Raw genomic sequence first — 24,742 nt, 5'->3', positions numbered from 1 at the left:
GGTGGGCCTGTCATCGATTAACACTACAAAATTTAAAAAAAACCCTAACCAAGATAGATTTCCTCAAAGAACTTCACAGGCAACACAACAACAGAGCAGAATGTGACAGTTCTGTGCCTCCTAGAGTCATTATTGTGTTGATGTAGTCAGAGGGCTTCTCCTCCCTTCCCCCAAGATTGTCAAGGTATTATAAATGAAGAAACTTACCAAAGAGTATGTAATCTTCCCTGAAATAGCCTGCAGATATGTCACTGTACTAAATGTGTTTCAGATTTAATGAAGCTTTAATGTCCTTTTTAATTTTGCCTGTTTCTATATCACCAGGGGTCGAGCAAGGCAATCAGCACTCAAGAGGGTGGTTTGGTTTAAAACTAGGAAAAACTCATTTGCTTATGAGTTGCACTGTATTTTCTTAATTAAATTTACTGAGTAAAATGGTTTAAGTTCAGCCAACCAATGACCTCTGGATGCGGATTTAGATTTATAAACAGGGTAACTGTTAAAGTAAAGGGAAAAAACAACTGAAAAACAAACAAATTAGAGCTATACCAATAGGAGTTTTGTACCCTTTATCATCTTTACTAAAGAAGTCATTTAAACATAAGCAGCAAAAGCCCAATGAAAAATGCAAAAGATATTAAATACAGAAGTAGAGGTAATCTATCAAAAAAATCTCTCCCATTCTCTACATTCACAGAAGGGAATTCAGAAAGGATTTAAAAAAAATCCGACTGGGTTTAAAACAAAACATTTTAATTCTGAACACTTAGGGTCTGGAAAGCATTGAGCATTGCACATGATCTTGGATATTAATGGAGAGAGAGAGAGAGAGAGAGAGAATGCTCAAACTGAGGCCTGATTCTCATTAGGAAGCGTAAAGGCACTTTAAAAAAAAATTAGTGTAAATTATAATGCCAGAACGGTACAAAAATCAGACCTTGAAAGGATCTACCAGCCAGGACTTTGTTTTTAAACAAAGCTATTCTACTGTTTTACTGTGCAACAACCACGTTTGAGTCCTGCTGCTTAACGATTGTCCACTATCCACATGCTGCTCCCAGGTGTCAGAACACGGCACCTTTCTTTCACAGAAAATAATCATTCTAGAAAAATGTAAATATGTGATCGTGCCCTGTGATTAACCATGGTTCTGGCCCTACAAACTAACTAATACTCATGTGAGTAGCTCTTAGAGGAGTACTTCCATTGAGTTCCATAGAACTACCCCTGGGAACAGGGTGCAGAATAAGGTTCTAAATTAAAAACTGATCATGTTAGCTATAAATAATCTCCAATATCTATGATAGTAATAATACTTTGAGATCCATGGGTGAACACCACCATACAAGTTGCAAAATGTTTTACAATATCTAGGAGAACATTTTCAAATGCAGAAAGGATGTTATGCACTCCATTTTTTTTAAAACCTTCCCTACCCAAAGTTTATAAAGGTTTGATTTTGTTTGAAATACACAGGAAACCAGGCTACAAAGAGTGTAAAGGACTTTTCAAACTTACACAGTGAGTTAGTTTGGAGCTGGAAATAGACACAGCAGTCCTTGCAAACAAATCTCTCTTGCTCTAACCACTACATGAAGTTGGTTATTTCAAAAGGGATGAAGTGAGACTTGGTTAACAAGTTTACAAAGGGATGTGTTGCTAGTAAGAATTACTACTGTCACCAAGGAAGTCTGGAAGAACGATTCACATGATACTCAGAAAGTAACAAAGAGAAAGTTCAGAATGTTTTTTTAGGACACTCAACCAAGAGAGTCTCCTACTTAGCATTATTGTCTATGTTGTGCAAGTTGTTTTTAATTTACAGTTCTATTGAAAAACATGGGATGTTTTATTCTTAATTTAGACACATTCCATGTTTCTCAGCATAACTGCAAATTGAAAATAAGCACTTACAATATTGCTAGTGATCTAGCTGAAGGAGGACTTTATAGTCTGAAATGTTCTAAAATTTGTTCTTAATTACCTTGTGCACATTTTACACAATTAAATTTCCATCTAAGGATTTTGCATTTAGATTGTGCACTGCAGTTAAACCCTCATTTTATGGAAAAGCAGCCCCCACTCTGGAACATTCAGACATTGGGAACTTTAAAAATCAGACTTAACTACTGGATTACATAAAACTCCCTAGGTGAGATTTCATTCCAAGATCAATTTATACATTCCTAGATAGATGGCTTAAAAATCATCTGAAACTCTTCTGGTGAAGACCTTAATAAATATTAAATACCTCAAGAACTACTTTAAGATTTTTCTTTTCCTCTCATATCAATTTCACTGTCCTCTTATTGCACAGTTTAAAAAAAAATCCAAAGGATATAACAGCAATTTACCAGTGTTAAAGTGCTTCTGAGGTTAAACTGACAACAGAGAAGAACAGAAACACAAAGCATGTTGAAGTAGGGTTTCAATTAAATGTGCAGGATTTAGTAATGCAGGACAAAGGAAAAGAGTTACAAATTAATTTAATTTTCTGCGTACAGTTTGCAGCTGCACTCCAAAGTGTCTGGGGCTTAAGAACAAAGCCTTGAAAGGCCTCAGAGTAAGGAAAGCTTCAATTTTTAATGTATAACGCTATTAGTTGATAACTTGTGGAATCGGAGACCCCTGCGGAGGGGCATAAGTGCGAGTAACAGAGACTGATGAAGTGACATATTTGCTCACGTCTAGAACGATGAGGAAGAAGCTTATTACTAATACCATCAGGCCCAACAGAAATATACCCTAATAACCTTTGGGACATTTCCTGGTTCGACCTCTCTCCAGATCAAATATATTAAAAAGCCAAGCCTAATTCACCTTAATTAAGGCTAATTAGTTTCATTTTTGCTTTTTTAAAACATGAACCATAATAAATGAATTGCAAACTAAAGATCGCCAGTAAGGCTATGTCTAGACTACGCTTTATTTTCAAAAGAGGATATGCAAATTCCCTGGGAGTTTGAATATCTTCTTCCGATCTCACTTTCAAAAGCGGGTCTTTCGAAAGTGAAAGTAGTCTGGACGAGGGTTTTTCTGGGGGGGAAAAAAACCCTTTTTTGAAAAACCATTCTTCTTTAAAAAAATGAGGTTTACGTGGTTTTTCGAAAAAGGGTATTTTTCCCCCTGAAAAAAACTGCATCAAGACTACTTTCATTTTCAAAAGACCCGCTTTCAAAAGTGAGATCGGAAGAAAATATGCAAATTCCCACAGAATTTGCATATCCTCTTTCGAAAATAAAGCATAGTTCAGATGTACCCTGAATGGCATATTTCTTCCAATCTGCAGAGCCTCAGAATTATATCTGGTTTTGCACAGGGTCTGGTTGAGATCAGTGTCATAGCTTATCCTTACGTGTCTAATCTAAAGACTTTCTTGTTTCTTTATCCTTAATTACGCATACCCCCCCCCCATTTCGTGAACACTTGTGCTACTCCTGAGAATGGCTCCTCTTCCAGGCGCGTGCGCTAACCACTGCAATCCATGGTCATGCTCATTCTCTCTCTTGCGCAAAGGCTACTTATCTCCAGTGAAACAGTGTTTGGGCCAGAGAGGCAGAAAGGATCCTCTAGTCCAGTGCTGGGAGGTGGGAGATCCAGGGTCCGGATCTCTGGCTCCTTCCACTCTTTCATTATTTATCCTCGGCACACTTTCTTCAACAAGAAAGCTGAAGGGGGGCCCATATCAAGATATCCCCTCTCTCAGTGGTTAGAGCAGGCCTGGGCAAGATGCGGCCCGGGGGTCAGATCCAGCCCGCCTAATACTTTGATCCGGCCCACAGACAGCATCTGTCCGCTTTCTATTTATATCCTGCTGCCCGTGCGACTGAATTTCCAGGTGGTCACCCAGGCAGCAGAATCCTATTTAAATGGCTCACGGTTGTGCTGCTACCCCAGGCAACGCGTTGACTAGGGGGTAGGGAGACATGAGCCCTTTGCTGTGTTTTTAACTCTGGGGGAGGCTAGTCCCCAGACCCGCCCCTTCTGCAGGCCCCGCCCTTTCCAGGGGTGGAGCCAGCCCATGACCACATACCAAAATTCATTCAGTGGCCACCCTACCAAAATTATTACCCAACCCTGGGAGGTGGGAGACTTTGGGTTGGAATCCCATGGGGAAGAACTGAACATGAATCTCCCACCTCCTTAGCAAGTGCTCTGGCATAAAAGGAATGACCTGGGTGGCCAGTACCGCCATCATCACATAAGAAACCTGGTTCAGTGGGCGTCAGAGAGACTGCCTACCAGAGAGGGCTCCACACATCGCTTAGGCAGACCGCCAACACAACATAAACAGACCACAGCCCATTTTCTTGGGGCTGAGATGCCATTTAGGTGGCTGGATGCCTGGAGGGAGACAGCAGCGCACGAGCTGAGAGGCAGGAACACAGGCATGCTGGGAACTTTCTCTGAAAAATTTGGGTGCCAAGGAAATGTAGCTGCTTCCGAGGTTCAGCAGCAATTTTGTGGATTGCAGTGGGGCCAAAACATGGGACTTAGGACCTAAACCTCTGGAGTCCAGGAGTCTAAGTACCTTTCGGGATCTCATTCTCAGTGCTTAAGATTTTAAAACGTCCTCGTCACAGGGATCTAAAGCACAACTCTAACTCACAGCTTTAACTCAACAGCTTCTAAGATGTTAACAAGGCTACAACGCATGATTTACTCCCATTCAAAATCGACAAGCCCAGATTTTGAAGTTGGTGATGCTGGTGCAAATCCACTCAAGTACATGACAGAATCATAGGCCTGGAAGGAACCTTGAGAGCTCATCAAGTCCAGTCCCCTGCAATAAAGGCACTGCTCTAGATTTATCTCAGGGCGAAGATCAGATTTTGGCCCACGCATCCTCCATAGCAAACCAGAAAATAACAACCCAGAAAAGCAAGGAGAGCTGATAAATAGCTCCAATATTTTGTTATTTTTAAAACCGAAGGTTGGTTTATTACAGCGTGCACTTCTATGAAGAGAAGGCTACATTAATATAAATTTTATATATTACATATAGACACACAATGCTACTCCCACCTATCTGTTCAGGGACTTAATTACTTTATTTATTTCACTGTTAAAGCCTGCCCATTGGGGCTTGGCCTTGAATGTTGAAAAACATGATACATTGAGGTCTCAACCTGGGCAAACTGTACCTAAACTTACACTTTATTGCAGCTTAGTTCACAATCTTCACCTAATATAGGGTTACATCCCAGTGCAGCAAGCGGATAAATCATCCTGGAATATTACTCTGGCTAAGTTTAGCTGGGAGTGGAGCATATGTGCTTCCGAGTCACTGAAGCAAAGGCCCATAAAATACACTAATTACTGGAAGTTATGGTCACTGAGTGATTGATAGCGCTCTGCACGGCAAGTTCCCCATTTTCAGCTATTCTGACGGGCCTCAACCGCCACAGAGCAATTATTAATTCATGACCCAACCCTCAGGCACTGGTACCTTCACTTCTAATTCTGCAACCACAAAAGTACTGTTATGGCTGGACACTGTCTTTCTTTATCCTGATGGCTGGGTAAAGATGATAAAAGTGGAACCTGTGGCGAGTGGTGGTGTTTAGATAAATGACCCCAAAACAGCACTGAAAAATAGGGGTGGGTTTTTTTTGGGGGGGGGGGAAGGTTCTAGATGCCAGCTTTGCACACATTGAATAAAATATATTTATCTTGATTAAGAACAATTATGAGACAACCCTGCTCATCTTATCCATAACTAGTTCCAGTGATTCATCTAGACTTCTTGCATGAGGAAGGCAATAAGTGCTTACCTGTTGTATGAGCAAAAGATACTGCAATACCATTCTCTAACACAACAGTTCTCCCTCATGGGTACATGAACCCTTGGAGGGTACTCAGAGGAGCTCTAGGGTGAACATCAACTCATCTAGATATTTGCCCAGTTTGATAACCGGCTACGTAAACATCAGTAGCAAAGTCAGTACCAACTAACATTTCATAGGCAATGATTTCTTTATACTGCTCTGCAGACTATACACTGAAATGCAAGTACAATATTTATGTTCCGATTGGTTTATTTTATAATTATATGGTAAAAATGAGAAAGTCAGCATTTTTTCCAGTAATAGAGTGCTGGGTTTTTTTTTTTTTTTTTTTTATGTCATGTCTGATTTGGTAAGTTTAAGTGAAGTGAAACTTGAGGGTACAAAAGACAAATCAGACTCTTGAAAGTGGTACACTAGTCTGGAAAGGATGAAAGACACTGCTTTAACAATTTAAAAGAACTTGAGAAAGTTTATTTCCAAAGGGAGGAGATGTGTCAGTCAAATCGAGGCTGTTTCCTTCGGGATGGGCGTCTGCTTCTCAGAAACATCACTGCCATTGTTTACAGTTACTATGTGAAAAGAAAAAAAATATCCCCAAAGTGGTAAGGCAACTGAATTACCTTTTCATTCCTAAAGCTGGTCCCATTAAGATAAGACCCTGGCACATTGGTGAGGTAATGCTGGGACACTATACTCTTCTGTGGGCAAGCAGAGAAGTTCAGTCTCCCCAATTTGCAACCCAGCATTTTTTTTTAGAAACCCTAAATTCACTTCAAAATATTTTTTTAAAACATCCAGCTCAATATATAGTATCATTATTATGGAGTGATTTGCAGCCACTAAAGTAACTAGCCATCATATTCAAGCATTACTGGGTATTTGGGTACTTGGTTATAGAAGCAACGGTGATCTTTTATTAGTTTAAAGAGATGCCGTAAGAAAAAAAGTGAAAGCAATTTAAAACACATCATACTGTATCTACTGAAATGTGCTCAGATCCATCTAATGTGTTCAATTAATTTAACAATTACTTGCTTCCTCAATGTAAGAGGAAAGAAATAATGCTCTTGTAACATGTTTATTTACTGCTGAGCTCATGTCTTCCGGTAGCAGGTGTTCTCGACGACTACAGTGACACCAGTCGGCACCACTCTGATCCATCCGCTCCAGTATAAGCCTTTATTTCTTTTTAGAGGATTTTCATAGAATTCATTTGGGTTCTATCAATGGGTTGGGCTGCCAATTGGGAGACCAGGCTGAGGGGCTGAGAAAAATTATTACAAAATTAAATGTAATGTACTTTTGACAGAATTTAGGCCATTGTAAATTTTCTGTGGACACCTTCTGTACATATCTTTTTGACACTCTGAATTAACAAGGCTGCTATAAGAACAGGCATCCTGAGTCAGATCAATGGCTCATCTAGCTTGTCTTCCCACAGTGACCAGTGCCAGGTGCTTCAGTGGGAATGGACAAAACAGGCAATTATTTAGTGATCCCAACTCCCAACTCCTGCCAGTCAGAGGCTTAGGGATGCCGAGAGCATGAGGTAGCCATTAAGAACATAAGAAGGGCCATATTGAGTCAGACCAAAGGTCCACCTAGCCCAGGATCCTGTCTTCCAACAGTGGCCAATGCCAGATGTCTTAGAGGAAGTGAACAGAACAGGTAACTATCAAGTGATCCCTCTCCTGTCATACATTTCCAGCCTCTGACAAACAGAGGCTAGAGATACCATTCCTACTCATCCTGACTAATAGCCATTGATAGACCTAACCTCTATGAATTCATCTAGTTCGTTTTTTAACCCTGTTAAAGTCCTGGTCTTCACAACATCCTCTGGCAAGGAGTTCCACAGGTTGGCATGAAGAAAAACTGCGTGAAGAAAAGCCATTGACGAACCTATCCTCCATGAACTTAAACCTATCCTCCATGAACTTACCTAATTCTATTTGAATCCAGTTGTACTTTTGGCATTCACAATATCCAGTGAAAGAAGTTATGCATGTTGACTGAGCACTGTGTGAAAAGTCCCACGTTAAGATTCTTTGTTGTTTGCTTTTAAAATACAGAAAATGCTGTAGGTAGTTTACATGACATTTTTTTCCCCAACTGGATTCCATGTTCACAATGATATGCATTATATTGATATAATGCAGAATTCCAGAAAATTGCAGGGACAGTACATATTAAAATTTGCATGCACTCTATCTTTAAGTAGGGCAGGAAGACATAAGCATGTAATACTTCTACTTCATGCTCTACACTCATTATCATCTAACTTTTTGGTGTGATTTAGCGTGTGGGTTATCTACAAAGCCACAAATGATCAAGGCTCTGGTTATATAACGACCATCTAACTCCAATGTCTTGTTAGAAGAGTTGTTCCTCACAAGAATGCTCTTGCTGCCGGGTCCCCAGGGCTCAATTCACAGGAACAGGTGGTGAAGAATTCTCTGTGGGGTCTGTGGCTTTGGAACCTGCTTCTCCAAATAGCACTATCGAAATCTGTGTTTGGGGACTTTTAGAATGTGGGTTTTTTCCGTCAGTGTGGGGTTTCCAGTTGCATGGTTTTTGCTGTACAATGGGCAACAGCAACTGGATGGCCCTAGATTGACAATTATATTAATGTGCCTTGACCACAGTGTGGATCTCTAGAAAGCAAAACCCAGGCCTGTCTCAACTCTGGCGCATGTAAGCACACAGGTAAGGCTTAGAGGAGAAGCTTTTGAGAGGCAGGAATGTTTTGCATAATAATGCAGATTAAGCAGCACAGCAAGACGACATCAACAACACACGACCATCAATCTTGTACTGGTACTTAAGAACGGCCATGCTGGGTCAGACCAAAGGTCCATCTAGCCCAGTATCCTGTCTGCCGACAGTGGCCAATGCCAGGTGCCCCAGAGGGAATGAACAGAACAGGGAATCCTCACGTGACCCCTCCCCTGTCTCCCACTTCCAGAGAAAAAGAGGCTAGGGACACCATTCCTACCTATCCTGGCTAACAGCCATTGATGGACCTAACCTCCATGAATCTAGCTAGCTCTTTTTTTTAACTCTGTCAAAGTGCTAGCCTTCACCGCATCCTCTGGCAAGGAGTTCCACAGGTTGACTGTGAGCTGTGTAAAGAAAAACTTCCTTTTGTTTGTTTTAAACCTTCTGCCTATTAATTTCATTTCGTGACCCCCTAGTCCTTATATTATGGGAATAAGTAAATAACTTTTCCTTATTCACTTTTTCCATACCAGTCATGATTTTATAGACCTCTATCAGTCTACTTTTATAGACTTCTATTTCTGATAAGCAAAAACTACAGATGAAGCCATAAAACTGTTAACTACACACACAGTTTTTGCAACATTCTGAGTAGCAGGACATACCCCAAATAAGGGCATTGTAGGTATCTTATAATATACGGAATTAATTGGTAAATATTATTAGAACAACCGAGTCTCGCTTTGCTATAAAATGAGCTTAATAAGAAGAATCGACGGGAGGGAGGGAGCAGGATTGACCCACAGGTTCTGCTTGTCGTAACTAAAAGTAAATAGGCCCTTCACACCAGCTACATCAGTGCATGGCGTCCCAATGGGTGAGAATCAAAGGGGCCATGACATCCTGCCTGGTACTGTAGGGAGCATATGGGTGAAGTGAACTAAGCTTAATTATTGTATTATAATAATCTTCAACTAATTGCTTTTGCATTGCTTTGCACTGTATTAATTGCTTTAGAATTTATAGTATTTAAGGTTTAAATTGTACAGTAATTTTTTTTAAGGTCTGTGAAATTTAAACAACTATATTAATTGCTTAAAGCTTGCAATAAATAAGAAAGCGGTCAAGTCTCTGGAGTGTCCTGGTTTCCCTTGGATCTAAAATAAATCAAACCACTCGATAGGAACACTGTTGATTTACCAGTGTTGGGGCAATGGTAAGTAGTCCTTTGAAAATATGTTGTGATGGGGTCCAGATACCAAGGTGATGGACAGCTAAGAAATCCCGGTCATCGAAAGCTTAAACATTCTAGAAATGTGTGTCCGGATTTTGCCCATTAGGCCTGGGCTTGTGGATTTGCATGTCAATGTGTTTAAGACACACACAAGAAATGCAGTCACATTGCAACACGCTGTTGGAAGATGTCGGAAGATGTCGCAAGCATCTGAAAAAACACAGTGGTTCTAGGATCAACATACAGGACCTGTAGTGTAATTCCAGAGGATATCAACACTTGCCAGTAGGGTTCCAGCTCTCTTCCCCTCTCAGTTGAAATTACACACTCTCCCTCTCCCTCTTGCCTTCCCTCTCCCCCTAAAATTGTGTGGCAAACTCTCAAAAGAGTCAGGACGTTTCCAGTACAGGCTGCCTCTCTATCCTGCACATCTCCTGGTTTGGCCCACTATTTCGGTATGCCTGGTATGCAAAAACCACATACAATTCTGTAGCCCTTGCTTTTACACAGGACTGAGATGTAATTCTCATTTGCTTCTCAGCCTGACCCTTGCCATCATCATAACTGCCTATGTTAATTAATGTTCCCGCTGCTTCTGTGCTGTGCAGCCTTTTGACACCATGGATTCTTTCATGCTCGTGGATTGCCTCCAGGAGTCTCACAGACATTCATGGTTATCTCCTACCACAGTTCCGTGTCTATCAAACTGCTCTCACTCAGTCTCCAATAGCGGCGCTAATTCTACACCAAGACTCAACTGTAAGGCATTCAATCTCAGACCTCCCCTCTCCCTACTCAAGATAAAATTGACCCCTATGCAAAGATACCACTTAGAGGGTTAAGTAGGATCTAAGTGGAATGAATTCGACTCATAAGCTCACCTAAAAAGTTAGTTCAGAATCTCTAAATGTAACCTTACCCACTTCTACACTGATGATATTCAACTCAACACATTCTGAATTCTTTACATGGATTCCTCCTCCTCCTCATTTCCCTCTTGTTCTCACTGGGCACACTCATGGCTTTGTGTCAGCTTCCTTCAGCTAAACAGCTCAAAGACAGAAGTGTTTCTCTTGCTCAAGAGGAGTATCCTCAAGCAGAACTTCATTCTCTTCTAGCACTCTTTTCAGACTCAGACCTTCAATTTGCCTCCGTTACCTAGAAGCTGGGTATTATCCTTGACCCTCAAGTCTCATCTTTACACATTCACATCTGCAATCTCCGCCACCCCAACTGCGTTATTTGCCCAAATATGCTCAAGAATCAGGATATTAAATCCCTCCCTGTTGCCTTAATGTTGCATGTAAAGCAATTTTAGTTTATTTATCTGGAAAAAACATGCATGTGTGACACACATACGTCAATGAGACGGAGGCTGTAACTGAGTCGTTAACGATGTATTGTGGTACATGCATAATTACTAAAACACACAGTAGCCCAATAATCTGCAACATCTCTTAAAACTCCATGTTTAAGTGACACACACCCACACACACACACACACACACACACACACACACACACACACACACACACACCCCATGTCACTAAAGCTCTGCTAAATACACAAATAGAAGAAATGATTAAAGGACGGTTCTATGGGGTTGCAAAATACATTCTTATAATTATTACTGATGTGCAAAAGCCTCTCTCTCCTGTACTGGATAACACTGATTTGTTTTGCAGAAGTGATTTTTTTTTTAAAGGTGGAGATTGAAAGGAAGGAATGTGGCTTTTGTGAACAAAGATTGGAGGAGCATTGAGACTGTGAAGGATGCAAAGGAAGATGTGAAATAGGAAGCATGCGCTATTAGTGTATGCAGAAAGTCAAACCACCCATGCTCAAATTCCGGCTTTAACATTCACTCCCTCTGTAGCTTGGGGAAAATCATTTAACCCTTTTTGAGTCTTTGTTTATTATAATAAACAAATAACGCTTCTTCTTCTATATGCAATATGGGCTCTAATCCACAAACTGGATCTGCTAACGTGGACTGGTGTGTTGCGCCAATCAATAGGTTCCACGCTAGTGAATCTGACTGCAAGACCAGAACTTATCATTTTAAATTATTTGGGTCAGTGACCCAGTTATTTTACACATCTGTAAGATGCCTAGCACACTGTTGGCACTACACAATCAAATAATGATGCTAATGAAAAGTGCCCCATCTGTAAAATAGGTAAGTATTATTGACCTTATCTCGGAGGAGCATTATTTGAGTATTAGTTAAAAATCTGCTTAGTGTCTAGGTATTGTAAGCAGAAAAATCATGCTTCAGAAAAAAAAAAAAACCACTTCAGCTTTTACATGCTTATTAAATAGTGCATGTTATGGACTAATATACTGCAAAGCTCATCTTCAAGCCAGTTTTCACTATAACATCACTGAAGTGGGAAACAACTCTTGAGGAAGGATTTCAGCTGAAAGGAATCTAAGAGCTATAGTGGACCACAAGCTAAATACGAGTCAACAGTGTGATGTTGCAAAAAAGCAAACATGATTCTGGGAGGCATTGACAGGAGCGTTGTGAGCAAGACACAAGAAGTCATTCTTCTGCTCTACTCTGCGCTGGTTAGGCCTCAGTTGGAGTATTGTGTCCAGTTCTGGGCACCGCATTTCAAGAGAGATGTGGAGAAACTGGAGAAGGTCCAGAGAAGAGCAACAAAAATGACTGAAGGTTTAGAAAACATGAGCTATGAGGGAAGGCTGAAGGAACTGGGTTTGTTTAGTTTAGAAAAGAGAAGACTGAGAGTGGACAGGATAGCGGTTTTCAGCGGTTTCAAGGGTGTTACAAGGAGGAAGAAAAATTGTTCTCCTTGGCCTCTGAGGATAGGACAAGAAGCAATGGGCTTAAAACTGCAGCAAGAAAGGTTTAGGTTGGACGTTAGGTAAAAACTTCCTAACTGTCAGGGTGGCTAAACACTGGAATAAATTGCCTAAGGAGGTTGTGAGATCCCATCACTAGAGATATTTAAGAGCAGGTTAGACAGGCAGCTGTCAGGGATGATCTAGACAGTGCTTGGCCCTGCCGCGAGGGCAGGGGACTGGACTTGATGACCTCTCGAGGTCCCTTCCAGTTCCAGTGTTCCATGATTCTAAAAAGACAAGAGTTCTCATTATGTAAAAAAACCCAACAAAATATGTTTTATTTTCATTAGGTAGCACTGATGTTCCCCTTAGATGGTAACCCCATAAACTAGGCTTGGAATCATATTAATTAGAGTGAGAAAACAGCTATTGGATCATGCAAACTATCCTCTATCTTCCAAGCACAGTTCTCTGAAGAACACTGATTGCAAACTGCACTTCAATTTAGCCCTCATTTTTTATAATGAAAGTGCTGACTCAGTCTTCAGTGCAGTGACAGCAATGCCACTGGTTTAAAATAATCTTGCTTTGTCAACCAAAAAGCAGGCAAATAGAACTACTGCTAAAACCCTCATGAAAATACACACATTATTTACTAAGAAACAGCCAAAAAGAGTATATGGATTACGTGCCAAATTAATGCACCTTTTTAAAAGAAAAAAATGCACACGCCCCACAAATGAGCAAATAATGTGTCCTTTCCTCTGCAAAGGTAGACTGATTCTGTGAGATGCCAACTGCCTTCAACTCCTTTTATTTCAGTGGGAATTGCGGGTGTTCATTACCCAGCAAGATGGGTTCATCCAGGTTAACTTGTTGCATGTGCCCACTTTCAAAATCAGCTAGCAGACATCTGGGACAGTGGTCTTAAACTTGAAAGGGAACCAGTCGTCCATTACCCACAGCACTCCAAGCGCAGTGGTTTACAAACTTTTTTTCTTGCGACCCTGTTGAAGGAAATTGCTGATGCTGTGACCCAATGTAATCTGACTGGAGTGTGGGTTCCGGGGTGGGGCTGAGGAGGAGGGAGCTCTGGCTTTGGGGGAGGGATCAGGGCTGGGGCAGGAGGGGCTTACCTCGAGCAGCTCCCGCTTAGCAGTGCAGCGGGGGTGTTAAGGCAGCTTCCTCCTCTCCTGGCACCACAGACCATGCTGTGCCCAGAAGCAGCCAGCAGCAGGTTCTCAGCTAATGGGAATGCGGAGCTAGTGCTTGGAGCAGGGGCAGTGCGCAGAACCCTGTGCGCTCCCCCCACTTAGGAGCCGGGCCTGCTGCCGGACACTTCTGGGGCAGGGCGCAGCGCAGTCTGTGGTGCCAGGACAAGCAGGGAGCTGCCTTAGGCCCCCCCCCCCCACTGCTCACCTGACCCCCTGCAGCAACGAGACCCAGTGCCCAATATCCCACTGCCCAGTGCTGGGTCACGACCTGTCGTTTGAAAACCACTGAGCTAGCGAAGAAATTCAGTTATTTTTTATATTTAGACTAAATACAATTTGATGAATAGTATCAACTGAGTTTAATCATATATCAAAACAGCCTTCAGTATCTTGGCCCAACACTGTATATTATTTCTTGTCAATCAATGTGCTCTAAATGCTAGCATAATAGCATAAGTTTTCAGATAGTAGAAAAAAATAGTGAGTTGAGACAATTTTAAAATCCTAGAATCAACTCTAGCCGTACTCTCTGCTTCATCAACAGGAGCCCAGAGTACTGTACCACCAACCACCAAGTCAATAGATAGTGTTACTTTAATGACTGTGACCTTGTGTGGCTCTTTGAGCATCTTCTTCACCTTTCTTGAGACTTATTTTTCTAAGCCACTGTCCTTGCTTTCATCATTTAACACATCACTCAAACCACTTCAATAAAACAGCGATCATGTTGAAGAGAGGTCTCAGAGGACCAGATGACATACCAATTAACAAAGAACACAGAGCCAAATTGTTCTGTGCATCTGACACTCCGAAGGAGAGAAAAGCAGGTAGAGAAGGCTTGAGGGAAGAGAGTTAATATAGACCCAAAATGTCCCCCTAATATTGCTTGATATTATATAAAAATTAGTATTAAAAACCAGTTGTAGATTGGCTTCTAATAATCCTTTACACAAAGCCACAGGTACAATAAAATTTAAGATCTTAGTCTACTAAGAAATTATTCATATTTCAGAGCTTGTTGCTGCTGTTGAGAGCTGGGTGAAACCTTGTTAGGGGTTGAGTTAAAACCACCTTTAGAATAGTAGATGTGAATTAACTATTCACATATATTATATAGAATATGTGAATTAATTAGGGAGGAGGAATACTTCAGTGGTTTGAACATTGGCCTGCTAAACCCAGGGTTGTGAGTTCAATCCTTGTGGAGGTCATTTGGGGCAAAAATTTGTCAGGGATGGTACTTGGTCCTGCTGTGAAGGCAGGGGATTGGACTCAATGACCTTTCAAGGTCCTTTCCAGTTCTAGGAGATAGGCAATCTCCATTAATTTAATTTAAACCCTTTAATTAACACAACTGTAAGCAGAAGACCTCCCCTACCCCTGTGTGAACCTGGTCAGGAGCTTGTGACTGAGTATTGTTTTGAGGAACAGTGAAGATGAGTGGGATAAGAAAATACACACAAACCGAGGTCAGAGAGGCTAATGGTGCAGGCCAAAACATACTGGCTGATCCTGCAAGGAACCCAGGAAGACGTTTTTGGAGTCAGGGACAAAGGCTAACTAAAAGTGCTCTTGGTACTATGAGCAAAAAAAGCTGTTTCCTGCTGATTTCCTCTGTGTACAGAAACACCTGACTTTGTACATTCTTTGTAAATAAACAGAACTGCATAAAAGAAACATCTATCACTCATACCCGCTCTCGATTGTAACCCCCACAGGGGCTGAATTTGGGACTAGTTGCTTAGCTTGAAAAGGGGCAATATGGAACTTCTTCCCACGGACATATATCACTGTATATCCTTCACACTCAGTTAAGGTACTGGTAAATATGTGCTGTAGATGATTTACATCACCCCTGAACCAAAAGTCTACCCTTGTCAAAAATCAATTTATTACAATTTCACTTTAGTCCCCTCCTGTTAACTACACTCGCAGAGAGTATGGTGTGGTGGCACGAACACATTTTGTATCTTTTCCAGAATTCAGAGAGAGCTCCAATGATGTAATCATTGAAAATAGTGGCTTCCAACAGCAGTAAATGAATTAACAGCACTGCATCCCTTGTGACGCATTAGCATATGTCATTATTGTATATTCAGAGCTAGATTTAATCAGCCTTGGAAAAAAGACTGACAAGATCTGAATGCAATAATTCAAAATTAAACACGCAACACATGATGCTCACATTTTTAATCCGGTTAAGTTGAATGATGTGTTTGGCAACAAATTACACACCCATACACAAGTTTTGGTTAACTTCCAGTTCTCTATAGGTGAAATTCTCCCAGATGCCGAGGGCCAGCACAAAGACTGTGTCCCACTTAATCTCTTTCTTGTGCTGGATTTCAGCACCACTGGCTATCTGAACAGGAAGGAATTTCACTCTAAGTTAACATTATTTTACATCTAATAAAAGAAAATGAAAGAGCATCTGTAGGATTTTCTTGTCTTAGTCTGCTTATGGAAGAGGATATAAAGCCAGGACAAGTCTTTCTGAGATAAATTCCAAATATCTTAGGGTAGAAATGTTTTCTAGGCACTTAGATGGCGAACAGCGTAGTCTTTATGGAAGTATAGGACAACCTGGAAGCATTGCTGATTCCCACAGAGGCTAGGAGTTTGAGATGAGTGGTGGAAAGAAAGAACAGCAATGGAATTGTGCCAATGATGCTAGATAGGTAAAGCATACAAGGAGTCTAACTAATGGTCTGTTGCTGTAAATCTGGGTGGTCCTTAATAAACACTGTATGTACAATTAACTATGGATATGACTTTTAGTGTGATTGTGTGTGATGACCATGCTGGCACACAAATGCTGGCTCTTCCAAACTTCTGCCTATTTTATTGCTGCCACTTCCAAGTTAGCCTATATTAAAATGAGACAAATTATTTACACGAAGGTTGCCATCACTGTTGCTATATGGGTCAGCCATTAGAAGTTCCTTTGATAAGCTTTGGTCATTGTCATCAGGCAGTTCTCTCCCTCAAAGTATTACTATATTTTAAAACATTCTCAAGTAGAAGAAAAGCGTAAGTGGGTTTTACCCATGAAAGCTGATGCCCTAATAAATGCGTTAGCCTCTAAGGTGCTACGGGACTCCTCGCTGATTTCACTTGATTTGTCAGCTCCTCCTCAAAGGATTGGCAGTTCTAGTCACCTTAAACACTCTAGCTCCTCTGTTGTTTTCAACCCCATAGGGTTCTCACCTTTGCACAGCACTATGAGACTTATGCTTTGAAGATCAGAGGAGTGCTAGTCAGAATATCAGACTATTTACATTGGATCATATTGTGAATGAATTACCAAGATCACACTTCAGAATGTATCTTATGTCTGCAATTACAATCATTCTACCTGACCTTGTTCTCCTTGCATAGCTTTGTTTCAGACACAAATGAAAAGCTGGTTTTTTTTGGTGAACGCCCAATTAAAACAGCATATTCATTCACACAGCGAGAAAGCCGTTCCTCGGACACAAGCTCTCTGACAAGGAACTCCACTGCAGTTCAGGGTTGGTATTTACACAGCTTTACCTCTACATCTCCACAGCCCAATGATGGCCCACCTTAGTGGGCCAGTCTGCACGGACCTATTCAGACCTGGTGTAGAACAACCCCACCGCCATGCAGGGAGAGCAGAGGCGTTCTCCCAATCTCATCATATGTATCCTGCTCCACATACTCGCTCCACAGCCCTACTAAAGTGTCTAACTGGTGTGTAGAGGCTCTCTACACCTAGGTGGATTTGACCACTGAGAACACATCCATTCTAGATACAGCAAAGAAACTTAGCAATGGCTCAGCTTATATACACACAAATGGATCTTTGTTGTAGGGCACATGTCAAAATAATTTCAATCTTAGATTTAATCGTTTAATTCAGTTCTTTCAAAGTGTCTGTATCAGCAAGTTTATCTATTTACATACCTCCATGAAGGAAATCCCTAAACTCCATACATCAGAATGAATCCCATATTGCTCCCCTGAAATCCTTTCAGGCTGAAAGAAAAGAAGGGGGAAAATATTGTCATGAGCCTAGACAAACAAACATGCATGTAGCTCTCTTGGAGGGCAGCCACAGGCAAATAAACTAGCTCAGAATTTTGCAGGAATCTTAAAATTCTATTTGTCTAATCTGGAAAATAATGACAATACGAGATTATTCATAAACATGGTACACTTGATTTTTACCTGGGTTCTGCAACGGGGCAAGGGGCATGCCAATCGGGCATGCCATTCTGTACGGCAATGTATCTAGTAAATTGGGCTAACGAATGGGAGCTTGGACTATTTTATTTTAAAAGAAACCAACAGTGGGCACCTGCAGGTTGTAAGACTCCATCAATGGAATGGATTTACTTCTAGTCCAGAATGTGAGGTAAGTACACCATGAGCAAAAATACTGAGTAACGGAATTGAATGGGGTGGGAGGAAGGAGTTTAAAAACCAGACACTGAATTAAACCAAGGTAATTTTGACAGTTGGTAAGTTAATGCTTCAAAAGGGAGTCACATGCTTAGCAGTTTTCTTTTAAAACTCTTCAATTAATACATTAAACAATACAAAAAGATTTCACTCAACACTATTAACAGCCCATTTACAGAAATACAACACTGTAAAATGAAACAGCTAGTTTTTTCTCTGAAAGCTACAATTCAAGCTTTCCAAGGTCAAGTACAGTGTGAAATGCAACAATAAAAGGCTCCATGAGAATTCTCTCCCCGCTGAGCTATTAATTCACCTGTCTAGCCATCTACCTACAAACCACTGGCTGTATTTCTAGCCTCTAATAATCCAGAGACCTTTTCAGAAAACACACTCCCAAATTAGTGCCAGTCCAATGTGTTTGGGGATGTTTACTCTGCACTGCTAATCCCAGGTGGAGGGCTTTTATCACAGCATGAATGTTAAGTAAAAGAACTCAGCGATAGCTATGGTTGGGTGTCTGATCCTTTTATGATATTTTTATAGGGGCAAATGCCCCATCGTGGCCAAAGTTATACTGGCCAAAAAGTGCCGTGGACACTATAATCTATTTAGTTCATGAATCAAATTATAAGCTACACTGGCAAAGGGATCTTTTGCCGATAGAACAGGGCTGGATCCGGTTCCCCAGGGAGCCCCTGGTGGGCCACCACCACTATATTTACTTGTGCTTCTGTGAGTACGGGCGATTGCAGCCCCCGTTGTCTGCAGATTGTGGTTCCTGGCCAATGGGAGCTGCAGGAAGCAGTGTCCCAGTCTGTGCCACTTCCTGCAGTTCCCATTGGCTGGGTTTGGCGATCAGCGGCCAATGGGAGCTGTAGTTGCCTGTACCCGGGCAGGTGCAGGTAAATCTAGAGGTGGCGGCCCACCAGGGCCTAGCTCTGCCAAACTGCCACCATTTTATTGCTCACTCCTGTGGCAGAAGCTCTCTCTACACTAGGAGGGTTTGCCACTAACACTATACCAGCATGCCTATACAGGTACACCTTTTCTGGAACACGTTGAACCTCTCTAGTCCAGCACTTTCGGGATCTGACGGCTGCCAAACCAGAGAAATAGCTGGACCACAGGAGGTCAATATTGTAGCAAGTGGGTCTCTATTTCTATTTTTCTGAGGTGAATAAATGGAACAGCGCTCACAATGCTGCTTAACAACATATAATTGTACTGACACATTCTATGTAAGTCTATGCCTAGCCAAGGGGTTATCAGCTCTCCTCATAAAGTGTTAATGTGTTTACATGGTTTTACTGTATTGGCACAAGGAAGTAAGTAGACAAAGTATCAAAACCAAGCGCACACTTAGCGGCATTACAACTTGCTGGGCTCCGAGAAGACATTTAGGGATAAATTAGAGCTAAATCACAGCATAGAACACTGAGGCTGCTGTAAACAAATTTTATGGGACCATGGGAAACCCCACGCTGGACCATGGATGTTGCCGGACCAGAGAGTGCCAAGACTAGAAAAATTCAACCTGTATAGACCCTCGCAAAATCAGCTACATCGTTCAATATGGCCATTTTAAATGATCTACTTTCTTTTCATAAAACATAAGGCTTTAAGGTAGTAAAATAATTTATATTTAGAAATACATGGAGTGTTGTGGCAAATAAATATGGTGGCCTTTAAACAAAAACTTGTCACATCCATGAATTACAAATTTAAATTCCTCTGTTAAAATATGGAACAAATATAGTAAGTTAGACGAAAATAAAAAATGAAAGCTACATGTAGTAAAAACATAAAATGTGAAATACAAAGAAGCATCCTGAGCAAGGCGAACTGGAAATCATGTGCGTCTTTGAAATTACTAGAGGCGATCAAAAATTTTTCATCAACGTTCATCTCCAAATTTGTCCCCCCCCCCAAGTTTCTCAAACAAAAATTTATTTCAGTTGAAATTTTTCATGTTTTAGCAACAACAAAAATCACAGATCAAAATATTTTTGTATGTTTGTTCTGATGGCAAAAAATCCCACTCTTATACTTTTTAAATTGGTGGTCACTGCTATTCCCCTGCCGCACTAGAAAAAACGCAGTGGTTGGGAATAAGGAGTGAACGATGTAAAGGAAAGCATCTCCCCACCTACAAAAATATTAAAAATGTGATTTTTGAAAAAAATTCAAAAAAGGTTAAGGAATATTTATTAAAAAAATTAAAAGTTCTGTATGAAATAAAAAAGTTTATTTGTTTTGAAATGTTTATGTAACATTCTTATCTCAATCACCTCTAGAAAATGACCCTTCCAATACAGACAGTGACATCAAACTGCTTGGTTTGTCCATGCAGTCATGCAGCGGAAAGCTAGGTTAGGTAAAAAGCTCCATGCAAGTTTCGCAAGTGGTTCTCATTTGATTACAGTTTACCATACAATGGTTCACTCTTATGACCCAAAGGAAGACAAAACCAATGAACAATTCAGCTAGTTCTTGATATTGTGAGGCAGCATTTCTGAGCCATTTTCAGATTTGAAGAGAATGTCGCGGTCACAAGACAAGGAGTGTATCACTCATAATCACCCTGACACACACATCTTGTAGCAGGACACCTAACCAGAGGTTTCTCCCCTCAAACACAATGGATGTTACAAATGCAGAACGTTAGCTAATAAGAAAAATCTACTCTAATAAGAAATACAAACTAACAAAGTAAATGAGAACACCTTAATTAAGAATAATGGAATATTTACATAGAATGAATACATCAAATATAGCTATTTAACCAGAACAATTTAACAATACCCCCAGACTCAGTGTTTGTTAGGCATATTTTAAGATCTAGAGACTAATAACTCAGCAACACAAGAGGGCACTCCTTCAACCATCAGGATACAATAATAGAGGTTTAGAGACTGTTTCCATGCGTATATCTTACAAGTTTGATTTGTAAGATCTATCTCTTCCTTTTATTTTGAAAGTATTGCAGATCTTCAATGCAATGGCCCTAACAGTAGTGTTATAGTGGGGAACACTTAGATGACTTTGCCCATCAAAATCAAGGTAAAATTGTTACCCTGCATCGGTGTTCCCCGTAAGCCATGCACCTGTGCAGACACTCTGGAGAGATTCCAATGCTACCCAGCTGATTAGCAGAGCATCTGCAGCTAGGTTTTTTTTCCCCTACTAGTGGTGCACATTCACATGTTTCAGTGCACATACACATTTATTCCACAGACAGAAAAATCCACACATCGATTAAAAAGATTAGAGAGAACATTGCCTTGCAAACAAACAGACTACGAAAAAGGTTAAGGCTAGCTATATGTTACATATCCTTGACTATGTTTTTTGGTCTAAATACCTTTCTATTTAGCAGTTATAGAGGAGTTAATGTTTTATTAAACATTCAAAAGCCCACATGCCAGGTGTAAAATGCCAGTTACTGTTAGGAAAAAAATACAAAATTATTGAATAATCCTATATCCTTAAAAATATTCAAAATATGAATAGAACAATATTTAAACACTGGAGATATTAATTATGAAAGCAAGTCAGCACTGAATTAAACTACTGGGTATCTTTCTTAACATTAACATTCGCAACAACTGTGGATATGAGAGTTCAAAATTCACAGGATGATGCTAAATATTGCACAGTTTATGCACATTTTAGAATTTTCTAATAATAAAATAGATGGTGAGTTTTCAAAGAGACAGCATGGTTCCTATCTGCCTGCAAAACGCACTTCAAACAATTCATGTCCATGTATAAAATTCCTAACGATATACACCCGTACTATATTTTTATATATGTTTCAACTGAACGACCAAATTCCGAGTACTGATTTATTTGAGAGAGAGAGATTTTTGTGCCAGTAACCAAGACAAGAAGCTTATGTTAAAATAGGACTACAAAACACACATCTCTGTGAACACGGGTGCATTCAGGTGAACATGCGTGGGTGTTTTAAATTCCTCAAAACAGAGTCCACTGAATATTCAAAAACACCACCACCACCACTGAAGCAGGAGCACAAAATAGTTACATCTGTTCATCTAGTCCCATGTTTTGAAGTGTTACATAACATTGTTTTGCTTTCATACTTCCACGCCAAAATACGTGGTCTTGCTTCCTGGTACAAAACACACGGTTTCAAATTTGATGACTGGCAACAACTCACTTCAGAAGCAAAGCAATTTTAATACATGAAATCTGATACATTATAAAATATTGTGACTCCTCTCATTTTCAATTAACAGATGGACGCATCACATTCATCCATAAACAATAAGAAAAAAGTAATTTCTTTAATGTACACCTGGGAAGAAGAACGGTAATCTGGATTTGTTCATTAAACGAATAATACAATTTAATTATTAGAGCTATTTAAAGCCACTCTCAGAATAAGCGCTGAGTTAGAGAAGTGGAGTCATTTGAAAGGTTTGGGAGTTTTTAGCAATCACAGTATTTCAGGTCTTCTAGAAGCTGAAGCTTTAGCAATCAGTAGGCCTGGGTATCAAAAGTGATAAATTTGACTTGTTTTAAATTTTCCCCATATCTAATATTCTGATCACACAGCGTGGTTTAAGCCTTGTTAGGATGGTGACATGATTGTTTCAGAGGCTGAATGATGTGCACTTCTTGGCTAGAAAAACACTTAGCAAATAAATGGACTGCCTGCTTGTTATCTGCTAACAAGGACATAAGAAAAATATATAAAAGCAATTAAAGGTCACAGATTTCTCCCCCTCTTCCCTTCCATCTTCTGGAATTTGAAAGGACAAATCTAGGCATTTTGTACTACAGTATTGTTTGCAGGTTGTCCTTTAAAAAGCGTAGGATCTATTTTCCCATTTATTTTTACATATGAGAACAAATTTTCTGCCAAAACTACATTTTAAACACTAGACAAGGACTCCACCCTAATTGTGAGTTCTCAACTGATGTACCAAAGTTTTCATACGCTACAAAATGGGCAGGTGCAATCACTCATATTAACCTTGGTAAAGACAAACATTCATTTGCTGTAAACTCTCCATATTATTTATGCCATCTAGGGTTGCCAGATGGTTTCAGAAAAAATACCAAACAACCAAACAACCAAACAACCAAAGTGTCCCCTTTATATGTGTGGTGAGGCTTTTTGGCCCTAACAGGTTGCTGGCGGCTGCCCGCCATCTTGTCTCCCTATACAGGGCCGGACAGCTCCACTGTGGAACCCGGTGAGCACTAGGGTTTATCAGGCTGCCTCCATATTGAGCCGGACAGCCTGGGATTTTCACCTCCTGGCCAGGAAAATATCAGAAAGTACCTGACATTTTAGGTGTCCGGTATTTTCTGAATTTTTTACCAGACAGAAGGCGAAAATACCTATCTGTCCGGTTCAATACGGGACACCTGGCAACCCTAGGGCCATCATGTTATTTATTTAATTTTAAACCTAATGTTTTCAATGGAATTGGCATCACTTAAACTGACAATCAAATCTGTTTAATATACCACAGAAGTCCTCAGAAAGAAAAATGATAAAAGTTTGCTAATCTGATTTAAAATGAATAAAAATATATACTGTAGCCTGTAGACAAAACATACATATAACCTCATCACAGCATGTACATTTTCTTGGTTAAATGGAAAAACAATGAATGAAAGTGAGAAACACTGAAAACATGAAAGTTAATGGTTTAGCGGTATAATACTTGTGTTCTCTAGTCATTTCCTATATTACAAAATAATCTTTGTCACTGAGGTTAACTAAGGTGGATGCTCCAACTTTGCATTTTCACACAAACATTTCACAAACATTTTCAAACTGAACCATGACTAGATCTCATAGAAAGTGTTTTAGGCAAGCAAAGCACTTAAGCACACATTTTTCGATCCATTGAAGTCAATGGGACTAAAGCACATGCTTAAATGTTTGCTGAAGTGACATAGAACTCTGGTTCCCAAACTGTGAGCAACAATGGACCATTGGTGATCCGCCAAGCACATACTGGCTACACATGGAGAGCAAGCTGTTTATATTGTATTAGCTCTCCTCTTTTTGTTCTCAGCTTTTTGTTCCATTCAAGACAACTAAAAATACATTAAATAAGTACTTTCCCAGTATTATTTTTCTGTATCAGCAATTTCTGCCACTATCATAGATATGCTGTCTGATCACAAGTAGGAGGGGAGCTGGTCTGTGTGATGGCGAAGGGGAACAGTTTCGATGGGACATGCTCTATTAAGATGCAAAGAGGAAGAAATTTAAGAAAACCCCTGATTTAAAATATATCCTACATCACATAGAACAAAGCAATATACAAAGACTTCTGTTGAAATGTTATTTCTGCATAAATTTACTTACCGCCATATAAGCATTTGTTCCAACATACGTCTTGGCTATAGAATTCACCAGCTATCAGACAAAACAGTCTGTTAGAACCATATAAAGATAATGTGGAAATAAAATGGGCAATTATTCCTCATTTAACCTACAATAATCATTTCTATAAATCAACTAAAAATTATGTAAAAGGGAACAAATTTATCTACAAAGGCATTA

General features: G+C 40.2%; 1 protein-coding gene across 4 annotated transcripts in view; it reads right to left on the bottom strand.

Moving 5' to 3' along the window:
• MAP2K5 (mitogen-activated protein kinase kinase 5) overlaps window positions 1-24,742 on the bottom strand; it is a 205,067-nt gene that overhangs the window by 80,963 nt on the left and 99,362 nt on the right. For all 4 annotated transcript variants that reach the window (XM_075896855.2, XM_075896856.2, XM_075896854.2 and 1 more), the window contains 2 exons: window positions 24,545-24,595; window positions 17,692-17,763 (listed from right to left, as the gene is read on the bottom strand). In XM_075896855.2, coding sequence (XP_075752970.1) covers window positions 17,692-17,763; window positions 24,545-24,595 — 123 coding nt within the window. The remainder of the gene's footprint in view (window positions 1-17,691; window positions 17,764-24,544; window positions 24,596-24,742) is intronic.

This window comes from Pelodiscus sinensis, chromosome 14 (genome assembly GCF_052426305.1).
Source record: "Pelodiscus sinensis isolate ZL-2025 chromosome 14, ASM5242630v1, whole genome shotgun sequence".
Classification (NCBI taxonomy): Eukaryota; Metazoa; Chordata; order Testudines; family Trionychidae; genus Pelodiscus; species Pelodiscus sinensis.
The sequence above is the reverse complement of the archived record's forward strand: the minus strand, read 5'-3'. Positions and strand labels throughout refer to the sequence as shown.